General features: G+C 51.8%; 2 protein-coding genes and 1 long non-coding RNA gene across 5 annotated transcripts in view; 2 read left to right on the top strand and 1 right to left on the bottom strand.

The window, feature by feature from the left end:
• The window catches only part of MGRN1 (mahogunin ring finger 1), a 56385-nt gene extending 41092 nt beyond the window's left edge, over nt 1-15293 (top strand). For all 3 annotated transcript variants that reach the window (XM_081298314.1, XM_081298313.1, XM_081298312.1), the window contains 5 exons: nt 1108-1331; nt 2146-2266; nt 2549-2591; nt 12161-12259; nt 13816-15293. In XM_081298314.1, the coding sequence (XP_081154440.1) occupies nt 1108-1331; nt 2146-2266; nt 2549-2591; nt 12161-12259; nt 13816-13928 (600 nt within the window). In that variant the 3' untranslated portion in view covers nt 13929-15293. The remainder of the gene's footprint in view (nt 1-1107; nt 1332-2145; nt 2267-2548; nt 2592-12160; nt 12260-13815) is intronic.
• LOC308651371 lies at nt 3723-5989 on the bottom strand. The gene is made up of 2 exons (XR_014022536.1): nt 5697-5989; nt 3723-4158 (listed from the first exon to the last, which is right to left on the bottom strand). It is a non-coding gene; the product is annotated as an uncharacterized lncRNA (long non-coding RNA).
• Nucleotides 15294-15430: 137 nt separating the features above from the next.
• NUDT16L1 (nudix hydrolase 16 like 1) lies at nt 15431-18452 on the top strand (the record flags this gene model as incomplete). The annotated part of the gene is given in 6 exon segments (XM_081300047.1): nt 15431-17950; nt 17989-18023; nt 18025-18055; nt 18059-18117; nt 18119-18161; nt 18165-18452. Coding segments are annotated over 6 exon segments (759 nt in total). The 5' UTR covers nt 15431-17647.
• Between the last annotated feature and the right edge of the window lie 1737 nt (nt 18453-20189).

The raw sequence follows: 20189 nt of genomic DNA, 5'->3' as shown, positions 1-20189 counted from the left end.
CCGTTTCCCTTTTTTTTTTCTTGCTGGCAGTGGAATGGACGTTGGAGGTGGACTGTCGCTGCTGCTGAGTTTGCAGACAGTTTTCCCTGCGCGTGCTTCTGGGTCTTGCCTTCCCTTGCTCTCTACCCCTTGGGTTTGGCTTTTTGGGCCTAGGACTCTGGTTTTCTGGCATTTTCCTTGCACCCTAGGGGACAGGCAGGGGGATGGGTAGTGGGTGGCAGCTGGACCAGGCCTCTACCCAGAGCCTTCATGTACCTGGGCAGACCCAGTCAAAGCCCCGTGCACCCAGGGGGTGGCTTAGAGAGGCGGAGAGAAGCAACCCAGAGAGACTTTTTCACTTTTCAAGGAGGGAGGGGCTCAGGGCATCCTTCACCTTTAAGTTGAAGGCAGGTGGGAGCAGGGGGGGACAGAGGTCCAAGACGCAACGCAGGTCTGGCACCCACCTGTGGCCCTTCCTCTCAGGGCCTCGCTCTCTGCAGGCCGGAGCCCGAGGCTCTTTGCCCCTTGGCCTGGTCCCCTGAGGCAGGGCAGCACTGCCCCCTTCTGAGCAGCCTGGTGGCCTAACTGCTGTTCCTGGGTCCCTGGGTGGCTTCCTCCTCCCTCTGCCTTGTGGGTTCTGCCCGCTTCCAACAGGGGGCAACAGTGGCTCCTCCCGCGTGCCCCAGCTGCCAGCCAGGTGGGAGCTCCTGGAGCAGACTTCCTGGGCTGGGGCACACGTATGTGCAGTGGCCCTCTGCCTTTGGCATGGCCCGCCCTGCTTTCCCCACCCACCAGTCTTCCTGTCACTAACCCCGAAGCCAGGTAGGGGCTAGCCGAGGACGGGGTGGGAACCCTCGTGGGTGCCCTCTGCCCTTCATCCTGTCCACTAACATGGGCATTTGCATGTCCAGGGTGTGCGCTAGCTATAGCCGATGGCAGAGGGAGCCCTGGGCTTTAAGGCTGTGAGGGAGGGGGGACCTCAAGTCCCTAAAGGTGGAGCAGCCAGTAGATGGTCAGCAAAGAAGGTGTGGGAGCAGCATGTCCCTGGGAGAAGCCCAGTGTCAGGGGCTTTGTGGCTGTGGGCAGGGGGCCTGGCTGGCCTCTCTTCACCTGTGCTTGTCCCTGCAGAGCTCGGACAGCATCCCATCTGGCTACGAGCCCATCTCCCTGCTCGAGGCACTCAATGGCCTTCGTGCTGTGTCCCCGGCCATCCCTTCAGCCCCACTTTATGAAGAAATCACCTACTCGGGGGTCTCAGACGGCCTCTCCCAGGCCAGCTGTCCTCTTGCTGGGATTGAGCAAGTCATGGAGAGCAGCCACCAGGGCAAGCCCAGGAGCAAGTCTCCAGACAGGTGAGGCCAGACCCTGCCTTCCTCTTGAGAGGGCGTGTGCCTGTGAGTGTGCGGGGCAGCACGTGAGGACGTGAGGCTGATGTGTGGCTTCTCAGGGTTTTCCGACGTCTGGTTAGTGACTGCCAGGGCACAGAGCCAGCAGTAGATCAGACTCACCAGCAGCTCATCACGGCAGAGAGCAGAGCCGCAGAGCCTTGCCAAGGCCGAGGCCAGAGGTTCCCGGGCCCTCCTGTCCTCAGCCACGGGGCTGCTGTCCCCTTCGGCAGCCAGTCCCATGGGCATGTCCCAGCACAGTGATGAGTGATGGCAGCTAGAGCTTGGGATGCAGCTGGCGCACATCACTGCTGAGCCAGTAGTCATGTCCCTTCCCAGGCTGTGACAGCCTCGCAGTCACAGGGCACAGAGGGCCTCCAGCAGCTGTGTTCCTTGGGTGCCAGGGTCAGTGGGCTCCCGTGGAGACTGGCAGGGAGTGGCCGCCAGCCCACCTCCTGGCCCCGCTGATGGGCTTGGTGCTCTCAGTGGAGAAGCAGGCCCACGCCCTCTTGCTGCTTCCTGCCCCTGCCGGTTTCTCTTCTCCTCTCTGTGCTCGTGTCCCTCCAAAAGTCTCTGGTGGCCTGTCAGCATCGGCCACAAGGGCTTTGCTAGGAGGTGCTTCCCCAGGAGTGTCTCCCCACCTCTTGGCCTCACCCAGTGGGTGTCAGGGTGGGGCATTTGCCAGCCAGTGTGGCTTTGCTGCTCAGCATACCTGATCCAGCTTCCCTCTGGGCCCCACCTTCCCTTCCCTTCCCTTCCCTTCCCTTCCCTCTCTCCCCAGCACCCTGAGGTCCCCGTCATCCCCGATCCACGAGGAGGATGAGGAGAAGCTCTCCGAGGACTCAGATGCTCCTCTCCCGCCCCCTGGGGTGGAGCTGGCGCTGCAGGAGAGCTCCCCCAAGGTGAGACCCTGCCTGGCCTCCTCCAGCCACACCCACCTGGGCACTGCCACGCTGTAAGGCTCTCCAGGCTGCCATCCCAGCCTCTGGGACAGGGTGCTGCATGGTGACTTGACCAGGGTGGCAGGAGAGGCCACATGAGAATCCTACACCCATGATGTCTTGTGTCCCTGGGTGGCTGCAACTGCCCTCCCTCTGCCCACTGCCCTCCGCCTGGTGTCAGTGCCCTGGCTGTGGGCCCCAGCCCTGCCACCAAGTCCCAGGCAGTTTTCCTTTGTCTCCTAGAGCTTCACAGCAGAAGAGGTGGATGCGTCCTCGCTGAAGCAAGGTGAGCCCTCCTCCCTTGGCAGCCCAGCCCCGGCCTCCTAGAGAGCGAGTCTCACTGGGAGCTTTGCCACACGGGTGCCGACCAGCCCCTGCTGCTCAGTTTTCCCACCTCCCCCCCAGACTGTAGGAGCAGCCCCCGTTTCCAGCCTGGGTCTTCTGGCCAGCTAGCCCCCGGTGCGGTGCGTGGCGGGGCTCCTGGGCGAGAGGGGAGCACTGGTGTTCCTATCAGCCGCCCAGCCAGCCGTCTCCTCCTTCAGAACGAGAGCAGGGCTGGCGTGTGTCTCCTCACCTCCTCTAGTGGAGGCCTTAAGCACATGAGGGCCTCCTGGGGGCCTCCTGTGAGCCGGGCCCTGCGGGGAGGCAGCGTGGCGGCACCTGTGCTGAGGCCTCCCTCGCCTCCCTCCATAGCTGGACGTTCCTCCCTAGCCTTGCTGCTCAACACATGGGGAAAGGGAGGCTCCGCTGGCACCGGGGAGGCCCGAGGCTGCTGGCTGTGGCCGTGGCCAACTATGGTGAAGATCCCAGAATAGATCGCAGCCACCCCTGTGCTGACCCAAGTGCCTCCCAGGAAGCCACCCACCCTCGGGAGGCCCCCCTGTAAGCTGCTGGCAGCCCCTAGCCCTGAGAAGCTGGGCCCCAGGCTGCGAGTCCCCAGGGGCAGTGCCTCACCCAGCCCCAGGCCTTGCCTCCCTGCATCTGTGCTTTGCAAGCTGCTGGTCTGAGCAGACAATGAGGAACCACAGTCCCAATGGGATGTGACCTCGGCTGTGGGATACAGTGTGTGCAGGGACAGACAACCTGGGGATGAGCCCTTTTTTTTTTTTTTTATCAGAGAAGGGCCACCCTCAGGAGTGCAGGTCCCAAATTGAGGAACTGAGAGCTGTTGTGTGGCACATGCCTCAGATTCCCTCACGAGGGCCAGGCTCTGTGGTAACCGCTCTGGGCAGCAGGGCCATGGCCCTGGCACCTGCTTTTCGGCAGGGTTGAGCAGGGACAGCTAACACCTGTTACCAGCTGACCTTGTTTTTGAAACATGGTCTACCACGCGGCCTGTGCAATGGTTTCATTAATGAGGTTCTAGGCATAAAGTTAGTTAGAAGAGATCGAAATAAAACACACAGACAGTACCTTATTTATATTGCTAGGTCCGAGACGGCTCACCTCTCTGGTTCCCACCTCTAGCCGCCCAGCAGGGCAGCGAGGATTACTCAGGGCTAGCAGGAGAGAGAGAGAGCGAACACGCCTGGGAGTAGCCCTTTATTGGGGAACAAGAGATTCAGGGGAGAATTCCATCCAATGAAGGTTGAGGGGGGGCTGCACTCCAAGGTCAGGGTCAGTGATTGGGTCCCCGGGGTCAGTGGTCAGGCACACCCCCACACGGATGGGCTCTCTCATCAGGAAAGGGCCGGGAAAGCTTTGACACAGCCAAAGCGCCTCAGACCCTTAACGGGAGTCACCCAATCACGTGTCAGAATGGCTTCCCACATATCGCCCCTTTTTTTTCTTAACAATGAGGCAGTGGTTCACTCTCTGGAGTTTCTGGATCCTTGATGGGAAGACTCGCCATCCTATGATTACAACACAAAAGAGAATTAACAGCAAGGAGAATAATCCAATAATGTACCAAGCGGAGTGTTTTAAGAATATTTCCAGGGTTGAATCCATTTAACTCCTTCAATATTTGGTTAGCCAAAGAAGAAGGATCTGAAAAATCAGCTCTATTATTTTGAATGTCTTGGATATGGTGATGAAGTTCCAGAATATCCAAGCTATTATTACTATTTTGCCAAATACCTAATAAGTGGTTTTTAACCTTTTCCCAATCGCAGAGAGAAGCATTGTACTTGGCAGCTGTAACACATACATACTTATAATTAGCATGGCATTTAAGCCTTTCTTTAAATTTTAAGGCTGAAAGTTCATTACCTATGTCTATAACAGTCGCCTCTAAGGCGTTTAATTTAGTTTCAATCCTTTCATCAATTTTTACTTGATTACGCAGAGCCTTGGAAGTATTTTGAGCTAAATTATTAAGAAATTTTGCATGCTGAATATTCTGAGACAATGTCAGAGACGCAGAGACAGTTGAGGCAATAAAAGAGACCAGTGCTAAAACACCAACAATTATGACTCCAATAGCACGTTTAGGTCTTGTTAGCTGGGCATGAATTTGCTGCAAGACTTGTAAACCAGCATCAGCATACCATGGCTCTGAAATATTAGCAGGTAATAAAACAAAAGAGGGCTGATGAAGTATCAGCACTCCTTTTCCTCTATTATACCTAGTAATACAATTGCTTAGGTTGCACTTATTACAAGTAACAATATATCTATCATCTATCCATTTAACTTTTACATTTCCAATAATTAAAACATAAGGAGATTGGACACAAGCTCGTAAGCCATAGCAAGATCCCTCTTTACAGTTCTTGCCAACAAATTTTGGTAAAGGTTTATCTGTAAAATGTAAATATTCTGAGGCGGCAACTAAACGCCAAATATCTTTTTGAACAACTCCTTCACTATAAGTCAAAATATTACTAACAAATCCTGCAGGTGTCATGGCAGAATTTTTTCGTAATTGTCTCTTATCAATTTTTGGAGACCAGTCTAAAATATACCCACTAGCTTTAGACACCTTATGTTGTACAGGAAAGGCATTTACACAATCCATCCATTTAGGAAAGGTGCCGATTTCAATTATAGAACTATTTGGACAGTGGGGTATCGGTGGAGGTTTTACAGAAATGACTGGCTTGTTATGGGAAAGTCCCATCTTAATTACTGATCTAGTATTAGGTTTTAAGTCCCCATAAATAGAATTATTTGTCAGTCTAGGTCTACCAATCGCTGTCTTTTCTTCAAATGATACTTTCAGACAGCCAGCATGTTTATCATGTGACCAACACAAAGGTAATTGGGCACTGTAGCCAGAATAATTAAATCTAGTCGCATGATTGGGAGTAATATAAGTATCTGTAAATCCTCCCATCATGAATGAGTCATTAGTAAATACTGGAATAGATTCTCCAGTCCACACAGCTGGGTGTACCAGGGGTGGATCTGGGAAATATGTCCAATAAGTGTCTACTTGATTCCCTTTTACCTGACAGCCCAGTAGGGCAATTACTGTCGTTACCATCAAGACTGGGGTCCTGCTCTTTCCTAGGCGTCGAAGTATTTGGGAAGCCTGGGTTGTTAGCTTCTTCACATCTTTCCATGAAATCAGCTTTTCAGCTGGTTCAATCTGGTCTTTCTTCATCTTTTTCCGATATCTCCTCCTTCTGGGTAGTGGCTCCTCCAGGTCGATCCTCAGTCGCTTGAGTCTGGGTTCTATCTCCTCCATGTCTGATAGCACGTTCAGGCACCCAAATAGGACGGAAAGCACCTTCTGGGAAGATACAAGCATGACCTCGGCCCCATGTTATTACCGGGTCCGGACCCTTCCACTGACCAGTCTGTAAATCTTTCCACAAAAGGGGCCTGTTACTGAGGGAGACATTTGTCTCTCAGCAGCAGTGTGACCTTCTGCGTCACAGTTTAAAAAATTTAAAACAAACAAGGCATGATTAAGGCTATTTTGGGGAGTCACAATCCTATTCCCCCCTTTTAATTTTTGTAATTGAAGCTTAATAGATAAATGAGCTCGTTCCACAATGGCTTGACCTTGGGGGTTATAAGGAATTCCTGTTTTATGATTAATTTTAAACTCTTGGCAAAATTGTTGAAAAGAAGAGCTTACGTAAGCTGGAACATTATCTGTTTTAATCTGCATAGGGCACCCTAAAACGGAAAAAGCTGCTAAGCAATGAGAAATTACATGTTGAGTATTTTCCTTAGTACGTGCTGTGACAAAAATAAATCTAGAATAAGTGTCCACTATGAAATGCACATAACATTGCTTACCAAATTGAGGAATATGAGTTACATCCATTTGCCATATTTGATTTGGTTTTAATCCACGGGGATTTACCCCTGATGGCAGAGATGGAGTGTGAATAACACACTTAGGGCATTGGCTTACAATCTGATGAGCTTGTTCTCTGGTAATATTAAATTTTTTATGTAAGCTAGAAGCATTTTGATGATGTAAGGAATGGGAAGCTAGTGCACAGTCATACGAAGACATCTGTTGACAAAAAGCTACTAACTTATCAATTTTGTCATTACCTGAAACTAGAGGTCCAGGAAGATTAGTATGGGCACGTATATGTCCTATGAAACGTGTATTTTCACATTAGCACTGTCTTTTGTAAATTATGAATTAATTTAAATAACTTTTGTGATGAAGTAAACCCAATAACTGAGGTTTCAATATTTTTGGTAACTCCGACTGCATATAAGCTGTCAGAATAGATATTAATAGGCTCATTTGAAAAGTAATCTAAGGCACAAATTAGAGCTTGAAGCTCTGTTCTTTGGGCAGAAGTATAAGAAGTTTGTATTACCTCTTTGTGAACACAACTGAAAAAGCCTGCCTTACCTGAGTTGGAACCATCCGTGAACACCGATAAAGCTTCCTCTATTGGATAAGCTCGTACAATTTTTGGAAAAATAAGTGACGTTAATGATGCAAATTGTACAATCTTATCACGAGGATAATGGCTATCTATCTGTCCGGGAAAATCAGCAAAAGCTATCTGCCATGAGCTAGAAGTTTGAAAAAGCCAATTAGTCTGTTGAACAGAAAATGGAATAATTATGATATCAGGCTCAGATCTAATTAATTGTAAAATCCTAGTTCTACCTTTAATTACTAATTGAGCTATAGAATCATGAAAAGGAATTAATGTTTTTTGAGGGGAGTGGGATAAATAAATCCACTCAATAATTCCTTCCTAATCTTTGCCATATGGCTCCTGTTGGGGTATGCTCAGTTGGAAATATTAATAAATACATTATTTCTTTAGGATCTATTTTAGTAAGCTGTGTATTTTTAATTGCAATTTTAACTTTTTTTAAGGCTGTTTTAGCTTTCAAGGTTAGCTGACGTGGAGAGGTTGGAGAAGGATTTCCTTGTAATAACTGAAATAAAGGACTTAACTCAGAAGTAGTTAGTTTTAAGGATGGCCTCAGACAATTAATATCTCCTAATAGTTTTTGAAAATCATTAAGGGTACGTAACTCCTTAACTCTTATCTGAAGATTTTGAGGACGGATTGTACGTCCTTGAATTATCTGACCTAGATATTGAAAAGGAGACACTTTTTGAATTTTTTGAGGAGCTATACATAAACCCATTGCTGTAAGCGAAGTCTCTGAGTAAAAATTTCTGAAAGTACCTCTGGATTAGCATGAGCCAATAATATATCATCCATAAAATGAATAATATATGCATCAGGAAAGCTATTTCTTATGGGATCTATCGCCTGATCAACGTATTTTTGGCACAGTGTAGGACTATTACGCATTCCCTGGGGAGTACCTTCCAGCAATATCTTTTAACAGGTTCCTTAAAATTAATTGCTGGGACAGTGAAAGCAAATCTTTCACAATCTTCAGGATGTAACCTTATAGAGAAAAAACAGTCTTTTAAATCTATTACCATCAAGCTATAATCTAAAGGGATGGCTGTGGGGGAGGGAAGTCCTGGCTGTAATGATCCCATAGGCTGAATTGCATGATTTATTGCCCTTAAATCCTGTAGTAATCTCCAATTTCCTGACTTTTTCCTTTTTTTTTTTTAATAATTTTTTTTTTAGAGGGAGAGAGAGAATTTCAATATTTATTTTTTAGTATTTGGCGGACACAACATCTTTGTTTTGTATGTGGTGCTGAGGATCGAACCCGGGCCGCACGCATGCCAGGCGAGCGCGCTACTGCTTGAGCCACATCCCCAGCCCCCTGACTTTTTCTTAATAACAAAAATAGGTGTGTTCCAAGGACTAAGTGTTGGTTTAATATGACCAGCCTGAAGTTGTTCCTCAACTAATCTATGAATTATTTTAAGCTTTTCCCCTGAGATGGGCCACTGAGAAATCCATATAGGCTCCTCTGTGAGCCACGTGATTTTTTCAGCTGTCTTAGGGATCGGAGAAGTACACAGGGCCCCTAGTAAAAATTTTGGTTTGGAGCATTTACTAATCTTTGTCGCAGAGACTGGCTTGTAAACAGATACTCTTCCTGAAGGGTCTCCTTATCATCTCCAGGAAAATACCTCTGATTGACTTCCTCAACTGACCTTATAGAATTTGGAGTAACTAATAATAATCGCATTTTGGCTAAAATATCTCTTCCCCATAGGTTAGCTGGTAAAGACTCTAACACATAAGGCTTAAATACTCCACTGTTCCCATCGGAATCTTCCCAACGGAGATAGTTGGCACTTTGAGCAGGCTGTGAAACCTGTCCTATTCCCTCTAGGTTAGCTGGTGCTACATGCAAAGGCCAGTTCCTAGGCCAAAACCTACTAGAAAATACCGAAATATCAGCCCCTGTGTCTATTATTCCTAGGAAATGTTTATTATTAATTCTAAGTTTTAATAAAGGGCGTTCTTGCCGTACTAACTGTGACCAGTATACTCTGTCCGGCGGTTTAGAAACTGAATCTACCAGCAAGTGCCTTTCAGAGACACAAGGCAGTAATATTAATTGAGCAATTGTATCCTTTGGGGTGAGCCTTAGGGCATAATTGGATTTTACAGTAACATATAACTGTCCTTTAAATTTTGAATCTATTACACCAGGTATTACCTCAATGGCTCCCTTTAAATTAGTATGTCCCAAAATTAAACCTACAGTATTATCAGGAAGCGGCCCGAAAATCCCAGTAGGAATTTGTTCTGGCCCCGTTTCAGGATTTAACTCAACTGTCTTTGAAGGTCCTAAGAAAACTGTCTGTGATCTCTGTCCCTGTCCCGGTAAAAATCGCGGGCTGTCGTGGTCGGCGCCAGTGACGTCACACTGTGCAACCTCCCCTGGAATTCCCCGTATTGTTGCTCCGCCCGGAGGGGCCAACGGAAGTTTTTTGTCCTCCCACTAGGAGGAAATGCCGGTGTTGAGAAGGCGGGCTCTGAGTCCACCGCGTGGCGCTGAGTCCTGCAATATCTATTATCACCAGTAGATGGAGCCCTGAACTTAAAATTGCGCATGCAACATTCGCGGGCAAAATGATTATTTTTCCCACAAACGTAACATCTACTGCGGGACTTTTGACCTAAATTTTGCGGCCCCAAGGTTTCTTTTAATGCAGCCGCTAAAGCTACTGTTTGCAACTGTGTGGAATCTAAGTCAGAACACAGGAGAATATACTCAGAAACTGTTCCTTTTTTACGATGTGGCCGGAGAACATCCTGACAAATTTTATTTGCGTTCTCAAAAGCCAACTGTCTAACAATAAATTCGCTTGCTCCTGGGTCCCCGATGGACCTGTTCGCAGCCTGATACAGCCGGGCTACGAAATCTGAATAAGTCTCACTGGCACCTTGTCTGATTTTGGTAAGAACTAAATTGGACTGGTCCTTGGGGACGATCTGTCTCCAAGCACATTTTGCACAATCAGTTATTTGATTGTATACTACAAAATCATAATTTAACTGTCTTTCTAAATCAGCGAAATCTTCAGTCCCTAAAAACATCGCTACTGGCGTTTCTATGCCCTGTCTTCTGTTCTTTTCTGCCTGTTCATTACAAAAATCAGTCCAATAAGTTCTCCAAAGCAAGTAATCTCCCCCCCTCAGACAAGATCTGGCTAAAAAAGTCCAATCGCTAGGAGGAAGCGGTTGTGAGCAAATATTTTCTATCAGACTCTGTACAAAAGGGGAGTTTGGACCATACGTCTCACATGCATTTTTTAGTTCTTTAATAGTTTTAATTGGAATTACAGCATGAACTCTAACTCTCTGATCTTGCTCATTAACTTGCTCAAAAACTGGAAAGAGGTGAAAACCACTAGTATCCTCTCCCATTTCTTGAGCCTTCTTAATACCTTGCTGGACTGGGGTAAGAAAAGTCATTGTTACTCCAGCGTACCTGTTAAATTTGGTCCTTCTAGCAGGTACCGGCCGAATTCGAATAGCTTGGGCAGGCGGTGTTAAACGCAGCGTATTAAAATTTCTAAGTCCTGAATTTCAACATCTGATTCTTCTTCCTCAGACTGTGAGCCACGGTCGGACTCTGAACTATCGCCATTTTGAATTTGGGTTTCTAAACCACGTGGTTGAGAAGAACCCTGAGCCCCTCTAGGAGTCTCTTCCGTATTTTCCTCTCTAGCAAGATCATCTACCTCTTCCGGAGGGCTCTCTAGGATTTGGGAGGTTTCTCCTCTATGATGTTGCTCTGTACAATCTGCCTGCGGGCTAGCCTGATCTTGTGAGTTTAAGTTCACATTTTTAACCTTTGGCTTGGCCCCTAGTGCCTTTGTTTTTAAATGGCTTAAGGGAAAGGGAATTAACTTAGCCTCAGGCTGATTCTCCATTTGAAAAGACCTAACAGCTCGTTGAATGCCTTTTAAAAGGTCCTCAGGGGGCCACGAACTCTGGCCCATATATTCAAAAAGACAAACTTCTAGAGCCGTCCAAGTTTTCTGAATATTTTCTATGCCTCCAGGTAGTTCATTAGAAAGACAGACTCTCTGTAACTTTCTTCCTAATTTCTCCCAAGTAAGTAAATTTGGAGATTCCTGTTCACAAAACCAAGGACAATATTCACCTACAATCTTTAAGAATTGTAATAACTGAGTTTTCTTTATCTGTTTTCCTTTCTGATTAATTATACTGTCTAAAATAGTCAGATATATTTCCTTATCCGTAGAAGTTGAATTTCCCATTTTAAGTAATTTAACGTCTCTTTCCTTCAGTATCTCCAGGTACTTTTGTGACTCAAATTGTCACCTCTTCCTTTATCTTTATTTTTTCCTTATCTTTATTTTTTTTCCTTATCTTTATAGCGCGCTCCCACTCAATATAACTATTCTAGAATGCCCCACGTTGGGCGCCAATTCTACCACGCGGCCTGCGCAATGGTTTCATTAATGAGGTTCTAGGCATAAAGTTAGTTAGAAGAAATCGAAATAAAACACACAGACTCAGTTACCTTATTTCTATTGCTAGGTCCGAGATGGCTCCCCTCTCTGGTTCACTCCTCTAGCCGCCCAGCAGGGCAGCAAGGATTACTCAGGGCTAGCAGGAGAGAGGGAGAGTGAACACGCTGGGGAGTAGCCTTTTATTGGGGAACAAGAGATTCAGGGGAGAATTCCATCCAATGAAGGTTGAGGGGGGGGCTGCACTCCAAGGTCAGGGTCAGTGATTGGGTTCCCGGGGTCAGTGGTCAGGCACACCCCCACACGGATGGGCTCTCTCATCAGGAAAGGGTCAGGAAAGCTTCGACACAGCCAAAGCGCTTCAGGCCCTTAATGGGAGTCACCCAATCACGTGTCAGAATGGCTTCCCACAACATGGGTCTGTAATGTTCATAATACAAATAAAACACCCATGCTAGCAGGAGAGAGGGAGGGAAAAGAAAGGAAGTGTGCACCTTTAGAGTCTTTGGAGAATTCAGGGATGGGGTGGCGTCAGCTGGAGCACAGGTCTAGGATGTGCGGTGGTCCTGACCTTGCCCTCCACTGTGCAGGGAGCCGGGTGCCTTCCATCGAGGACGTCCTGCAGGATAGCAGTCCTGAGCACCACGGCTGCAGCCAGCCAGGCCCTCCTGCTGACATCTACCTGCCAGGTAATGGCAGGGCTGGGGGTGTGTCCTGACTTTGTCCCCAGGGAGGTGGGGGCCTACCAGTCCCACAGCATGACTCTGGCGAAGCCCAGGTCTGCTTGGTATCCTGCAAGCTCAGTTCTTTGGAGCAGAGCCTTCACCTGAGGCCCCTATCAGAGCACTTTGGAGTGAGTGGACACAGTCCTTTTCCGTCTACCTCCTGCTGGGGACCAGGTGGTCATCAATGGTCCTTCCCAAGGGCACAGCAGGCTCAGGCCTGGTGCTGGGGGAGCCATTGGCAGAACCTCTGCCCCGTAAGCTGCAAGCAGAAAGTAAGAACGCAGGACCCAAGGTCATGCTGGTGCAGGGATCCAACCAGAAAGCCAGGGCAGCCACGGGCCTCCCCTGCCTCAGGGGTGACTAGGCCAACTGCCCAGATGACACAGCACATCTCCAGCCAGGGCAGAGAGCAGGCAGAGTGCTCTGGGCACCGGGAAGGCCCATGGCAGGGGCAGAGTCTTGCTCTGCCCTCTCCTTTTCCTAGGCTCAGGCTCAGGCCCAGGCCCTCAGCTCAGTTCTACTCTGCTAGGGTCCGCTTCAGACCAGAGCTCCAGAGTCGGGGTGCAGGGGAGGCTCTGAAGCTTCTGGGCTTCTGACGTAAATTGCCGTATTGCCTTCAGAGCTGTGACCTTGGAGGAGTTCCTTTAAGAAACCTGGGTCCCCTCACATAGCAGGGAATCCCATCTGCCCCCTGCCTGGCCCAGCACCTGTGGCTCAGTCTTCCAGGGTCACCACATCCAGGGCCTCAGGCAGTTGCGACACACTCTGGTTGCAAAGGACCTCTCAGCGCCACCCTGCTTCTATTTTATTTTTTTGGTGCCACGAACTGAAACCAGGGGTGCTTAACCATGGAGCCACATCCCAGCACCACCCCCTGGAGACGCTAGCTGGGTGCTGCAGCTGGGGTCAGACTGCAGAAGCAGGCCGCTGCCACCCAGGTGACCTGCCTGGGTCAGCGGTGCACTGCCTGGGCCTGCGTGGCAGAGCCATGTCCTGCAGGAGACCACGAGTCCTGAGGTAGCCAGTCACAGGCACCCGTGGGGCAGCCAGTCTAGGGGCAGAGTGCATCCCAGCACAGTGGAGGTGACATGCCAGGAGTGAGCAGCAGCCTCTGCAGGAGGCCGCAGACCCCATGGCCTTGCTGCACCTTGGGGAAGCTGCTTATGGGCTGCTTGCTGCTCCCCGTTCTGAGGGCTTGGCTGGGTTCCAGCCTAGCTCAGTTGTAAACCTCAGCAGGACAGTGGCCACTCCAGATCTGGGATGAGCCAGCCAGGGCGAAGCCAGGAAACCACCAGGAGACTGGGCACCAAAGGGTGATATTCTGAGGGGCCAGACCTCACCCACTAGCTGGGGCTGAAGGGTCCCCAGGTCCCTGGTGTGGCCACTTGGGGTAAATCTGTTGTTCCCATCAGACTGCATTGGGGACAACTGAAGGCCCTGCCCTTTGGTGACTTAAGGATGGCAGCAGGTGATGAGGGGCACCAGCCTGTGACCACATCTCCCTCTGCTCTTGCCCACAGGATGGTCCACGTCCATGGAGACACCCTGCAGCCTCGGCACCACTGGCCCCCCCTGGCCTCCGCTTGCTGGCTCCAGTCCTGACCCTGGGGCCACTGACCTGACCCCACTCTGAGAGTTAGGCCAAACTGACAGCATGGAACCCTCAGCCCCTCAGACTTGGCCAAGGGGCTGCCCTGGACCCCAGCGTGATTCCAGTCTCTGCTGTCGGCATGACTCGTGGCCACCAGGCTCTCAGGGGCCATGGTGACACTCGATCAAAGAGCACAGTGACCTGTCCACTCTTCAAACCCTTTTTCTATGGTCGATATGTTTGTAAATGGTACAAGATGAAGGACAGTGACTTTCTACCTGGGCACTGGCCCTGGGAGTTCCCCAGATGCCAGGGTCAGGGTCCCTGAAAACTTAGCAGACCAGCAGAAGAGGACGGATTGTGAAGTCCAGCTTCACAGACGTTCTGGGGGAGCAGAGCCTGTCTGCTCACTAGCGCATGGCCCCATAGCAGCCTGGTTCTTGATGCGATGCCACCTTTGCCCCTTGGTGGTCACTGTGGCCGTGAGTGGCCCCCCTGCTCTGGGCCCTCTGGCACTGGGTGCCTGCCACAGCGTGCAGCCCTTCCCCTGGCAGCCAGGGCGGCCGTGGGCAAGGCAAGGGCTGGCCCAGCCATGGGGTAGTGGCCTGGTCACCATGCCCTGTGCCTTCTCACAGGTCCCAGCTTTGCTCCCATCAGATGTCTCCAAGTGGGGGCCTTCCTGCTCAGCCAGTGCACTGCCTGCTCACCTTCCCGGGGGGTGGGGACCTGAGCTGCTTCCTTGGCTGTCCATTACCATTTAAATATTCCTCTGCGTCTGCGAGACTTGCATAGTGGGGCCTGCCTGGGAAAGGAAGGCATGGAGGCCCAGCCGGGGCGCTGTGCTTGGCAAGGCAGCTGGCAGCAGAGATGGGTACCTGGTGCTGGTGCCCAGAGCAGAGCTGCCAGCGGGGCCTGGAGCCGGTGCTGTTGCTGCCTGCCTGGCCCAGGGAGGTGGAGGGGTCCCTGCCCAGAGAGCCGCCCTGCTCCTGACCCCTGAGGGAGGGATGGCCATGGGGTGGCACAGAGCCTTCTCTGAGGCTCAGGGGTGCTCGAGCCAGGGCTCTGCCCAGCAGGGCACCTTGGGGAGCAACCTAGCAGTGGCTGTTTCAGTCTGTCCAATGATCCTGTGAGCAGAGCACCATCAACCCTGCTCTCTCCTGCCTGCTGTTTGCTCACATGTGCACACAGGTGAGCGCACGCACGCAGGTGAGCGCATGCACACGTACCCCTCCTCTCATCCACCAGCGTCCTGGTCTCTGGCTGTCGATATTGGTGCCAGTTATTTGAAGGATGGGATGCACGCTGGCCCATCTTGGCCTCAGCGTGCTATTATTTGATGTACTCTGATTGGCTAGTTTTTTGTTCGTTTTTACTGTATATTTATAGTAATAAAATCATGCAGCAATATCCTGTCCACACCTTCCTCAGGGCACAGCACTCTGGGCCTGTGGCAAGACACTGGTGGTGAGTGGCAGCTGCTGATGGCTGTGGCCCTGCTGTGTTTCTTCATGTAAGGCAGCAGTGACAGTGCTCCCGAGCACCGTCCTGTCATTGCTAGCCCTGGCTGGAGCAAGAGCAGACTTGACGGGGAAGGAGTCCTGGCCCCAGGTGTGTGGGCTGTTGCTCCAGTGCCCATCCCCATCCCTGATTCATGCCACACGTTCACTGGACACTCCTTGTGCCAGAGGAGGGCAGTACTGACGTGACCCAGGCCCTGGGGCAGTTGCATTTGCCAGATAGGCTTTCAGGGTTTGGTTACTGTTAAGTCAGTGGTGATAGGATGGAGTCACATGGGAAACTGAATTTAACCTGGTGGTCAGGGAGGGCTTCTCTGAGGACACATTTAAACTGAGCCCTTAAGGATGAAGAGATGGCCTGAAATAGTGCTTCAGGCAACAGCACAGCAGGTGCAAAGGCCTGGCAGACAGAGCCTGGTGCAGCTGCTGGGAGAGTCGGGAGATCGGGACAGACACCAAAGACCCTGTGAAATAATTGGATTTTTTTTTTTTTTTTTTTTTTTTTTGGTAATAAGGACTGAGCTCTGGTGCTGCAGTACTGATCTACACCCCCAGCCCTTTTTAAAAGTTTTGTGAAACAGGGTCTTGCTGAGTTGCCCAACTTGGCCTCAAAGTTGTGATCCTCCTGCCTCAGCCTCCACAGTGCACCACTGTGCCCAGCTGGTTGGAGTTGTTTTTTTTTTTTTTTTTTTTTTTTAATAAGGAACAGTCAGAAAGGGTCTTCATGGTTATTTTTTCTTTTTGGTTTTTTTTTTTTTTCTTTTTGTGTGTGTGTGTGTTGTGTTTGGTATGGGGACTGAATCCAGGGGTGCTGTACCACTGACCTATACCCCAGCCCCTTTTTAAAAATTTTGAGTGTCTTGCTACATTGCCAAGGCTGGCTTGGAACTTGCGATCCTCCTGCCTCTGCCTTCTGAGTCGCTGGGATCACAGGTGTGCACCACTGCACCCGGCTGGGAGTAGTCTGAGTTTTGAGAATGATGAGCTTTATAAGCAAGGGAGCAATACCCTGCAGCTGTTAGGTGGACTTAATGGATTGGAGCAATAGGTTTGGCTGCCCAGAGAATATGGATTTGGAACTGGAGGCCTTCCTGAGCCCATGCTCCCCTGCCCAGGAGTGGCCTTCCAGTAGGGGGCGTCTGGTGTTCAGGGAACTGGCCACATACAGCCCACAGCTCCTTAGCTAATACGGTGGAGGCTGCTTCCGGTGTTCCTGGGGATGCCTGTCCCCGTGGCCCTGCAGCTACACCTGGGTTTTACACAGTCCCTGTGAGTAGACAGAGGTGTCAGGGGAGTTCTGTGTGGGCCAAACTGGACCCCCTCCTCACTTCCCCACAGACCCAGCTCCTTATTAATGTCCAGTGTTGGGGAGAGGTGGGGTAGGGGAGCCTTCTCCCTGTGCCCCTGTACCCACAGACCTGGGCTCAGGTGTGGTGGCTACCTGCGGGGGGGGCCTCTGGACAGAGGAGTCACCCTTCACTTGCTGCCCTGTGCTCTTAAGACATAATCACACACTTGGAGTCTGGCTTCCCTTAAACCTTGTGTGATCCCTGACCCAAGTGATGCCCACAGCAGGGAAGAGAGTCCCTTTCTGGGTCCTTATTTCCTCCAATTTCCTGATGCCACCATAAAACTAACGTGATGGTTTTCCATCAGATCCTGCCAACTGTGCCCCCACCTCTTTGCTCAGTGCCACCAGGCAATGGCCCCAGCCCGGGGTACTCATCCTGAGAGTGCGGGTGGGGGTTCTTTTTCCACAAACCCACGCCCACTGTGGGGCGTGGCACTTGGGCCCTGCCGTTGATTGAGTTCGGTGCAGCAGATGGGTGCTGGATGCTTGCTTCCGAGGCCCCAGGACTTCGTTCTGACAACGCAGGGTAAATACTAACGGCTCCACCTCTGCAGAATACTGGGTCGGGGATTCGATTGTTCCCGACTTCGGGCCTCTCCTGGCAAGTCCCGGTCTGCAGGATATTTGGGGCGCTAGGCTGGGAAGCACGCCCCACTCCCTGAATTTAAGCCATTTGCAGCCCCAGAGGCTGAACCCAGGGCTGCATAGGCACCGTGCCGGGCCCTGCTGTCCTTGCGCTCCGGAGAGACGGGGTGCCGTCGCGGGAGGGGTCGGGTCAACCTTGAGGCGAGGTGGCGGGATCTCCTCGCGTCCCTGGGGGCTGCCTCGGTTCGCCTGGGAGTCGTAGTTTGCGAGGGTCGTGGCCCGGCCGCCCCTACTTTGCACACTTATTAATGTCCAGTGTTGGGGAGAGGTGGGGTCCACGTCCGAGCGCTGCATGGGCTCGCTGGAGGCACAGCAGCGATTGGTGGCAGGGAGGCCCACGTCCGCGGCTGCCTTTCGATTGGTGGGTCCCGTCGGGGGCGGGCCTGCGCGTGCGCCTAGACGTCAACATCCGAGTGTGCACACTGGTCCGGAGCTGGGGATCTGCCAGGAGGAGGCTGGCGCCGGGCTGCATCTGCTCGTGCCACGCCGCGCTGTACGCTGCCAACGCCAGGCAGTTCTTGGGCCGCATCCCCATGCGCTTCTTGGTGCTGGTAGGAGGCGGCGGGCGTAGGCTGTGACGCCGCGCCCCTTGGAGATGCGCTTGGACCGGCCCCTGGACTTCCCCGGGTTTCGCGGACTGGCGCTTCTGGTCGCTGTAGGACCCACCCAGCTGGGTGCAGGGCCTGGGCCTGGGCCGCCTGCGCTTCACCGAATCTGAGCTTGCACCTGACCGAGGGCCCGCAGCGCATCGTGGCGCACCTGTAGGGGCAGCTGACGCTGGAGCAGGTGCCCGCAGTGCACCTCCCGGCCTGGAGGTGGGGCTGCGCCCGGACCGCCTCCGGGTTGGCCGTGGTTCGCAGCGTGGGGAAAGGGGTTCCCAGTCGCAGGATGCGTCTCCCTCTCAGGGCTGCGTTCCATCTCCTTGCTGCCTGCTGTTGGCAATCTGGGGAGTGGGATGGGGAAAACTGGATGAAGAAGCAGTGCCTGCTTGGGGAGGTGGAAAATGGAGAAGAGGACTTTTATGCGGGGCCTCATTGTCGTCCCACAACTTAAACTCTCAAGGTCACTCCAGGTGAACTGGGCTGCAGGAAATAATCACTGAGGCAGAGAAATAACTTTTTCTTTGGGTCCTGTGTCGGCTTCTCTGACCAGTAAGTGGAAAGAGAGAGAGGAGCACCTGCTGAATCCTTTTATTAGGAAGAAGCCACTCAAATGCGGCAAGAGGTGGTAGGATTACAAAGGAACAGGTGAGTGTAGCTCAACCCTTCTGGCTGCCGCCTACCCCTAGGGCCACACCTTATTATCCCAGCGGAAAAGCCCCAATCCCAGGTCAAGGCACTACTGCGCTAGACTACAGTGATCCTTCAGATCCGCGTGGTGCATCAGGACTTCAAGGTACGTACGTTTGGAGACTCCCCACACTTGGTCAACTTATGAAGTCTGAGGGCTCCTGGGACTGTGGTCTGGAAGGGCTCAGAGGCTGAGGAGCATGGGATGTGGGTACGGAGGCACTTCCTGCTGGGAATGAGGCAGAAGGTGTGGGGTGCACAGGATTGGTGGCAAAGCCTGCTTGAGGGGAGAGGGCTGCACTGCTCCAAGGCAGCTGGCTATTCCTGCCTCACCAGACAGACACTGCTCAGCCCATGTTTTTGGCAAAACTGGCTGCTGTTCCTAGTCTAGGGGCTAACAGGTTCGTCCTGCTCCATGGCTGCCTGCCCATGCAGGTCCTGGGCCTTGTGCAGGTCCCAGAAAGACCAAGTTGGAGGTGTCCCCAACTTTGTTTTTGGTGGTGCTGGGGACTGAATCCAGGGCCTTGGGCATGCGAGCTATATCACCAGCCTGGGACCAGCAGGCAGCTACCCTTTCAGGTTGGTCAGTTAAAAGGAGCCTTAACCTGGCTCTTCAGCTCAGGATGTTGTGCCCTGTCCCAAGGCTCAGACCCTCCTGTGGGAGTTGCATCACAGGCCACAGAGGCCCTGACTAGCACCTGGTTTTCAGGATCGCCCAGAAGACCTGTTCTGGCAGAGGCAGCGCTTATCTAGGGGGCCTCACTCCTGCATCCTTTCCCAGAGCCAGCCCCACAGCTTGGAGAAGAGCTATCAATCATTTTGGGGTGGTTGTTGGATTTACTGTGTTAGGTTCTCTTTCACATTATGTGAGCTGTGGGTGAGGCCGAGTTCCTGAGGACAGTGAGGCCTTGGGGCCCTGCCTTGTGTGGAGTCGAGGGTAGATGGAAAACACAGTCACTCGTTCCCGCTGGGTGCTTGCTTCTGGATAGATATCTGGGCTGGGACTGGCCTCTCTCATGTTGGGCTCAGAGGAAGTGTGGAGGCTGGGTCCAAGAGGCTTCTAATTCCCCAGGCACAGGGCTCAGGGGCATCCTGGTCCCCCTGTCTACCATCCTCTGACCTCTGCATGCCTCCAGTCTGGCTAGTGGGTTGTGCCAAGACCTTAGTGTCAGACCCTTTCTGACCCTGGTGGTTCCAGCTGCATTCAAGCTCCTTTGACCTCTGCTTTGAAAGGAAGCCTTTCTCCATTCTCAGCACAATGCATGCAGCTCCAGGGAGTGACCTGGAGCACAGGCTTAATGTGCTGAAGGACAACAGCCACCATGGGACAGGAAGGCCACCACTGGCAGTCTCTAGGGCCCCACACCTAGAAAGATTCCAGGGCTACATCTGGGAAACCCCCACAGTCCATGTCCAGCCTGGTAAGGAAGGCTGCAGCCAGCTTCCACCTTCGAGTGTACTAAGGCTGGCCAGGTGGGGGGTAAAGCACTTTGCTATGTAG

The sequence above is a fragment of the Spermophilus citellus genome, assembly GCF_964194105.1.
Source record: "Spermophilus citellus genome assembly, chromosome: 6".
NCBI lineage: Eukaryota > Metazoa > Chordata > Mammalia > Rodentia > Sciuridae > Spermophilus > Spermophilus citellus.
The sequence above is the reverse complement of the archived record's forward strand: the minus strand, read 5'-3'. Positions and strand labels throughout refer to the sequence as shown.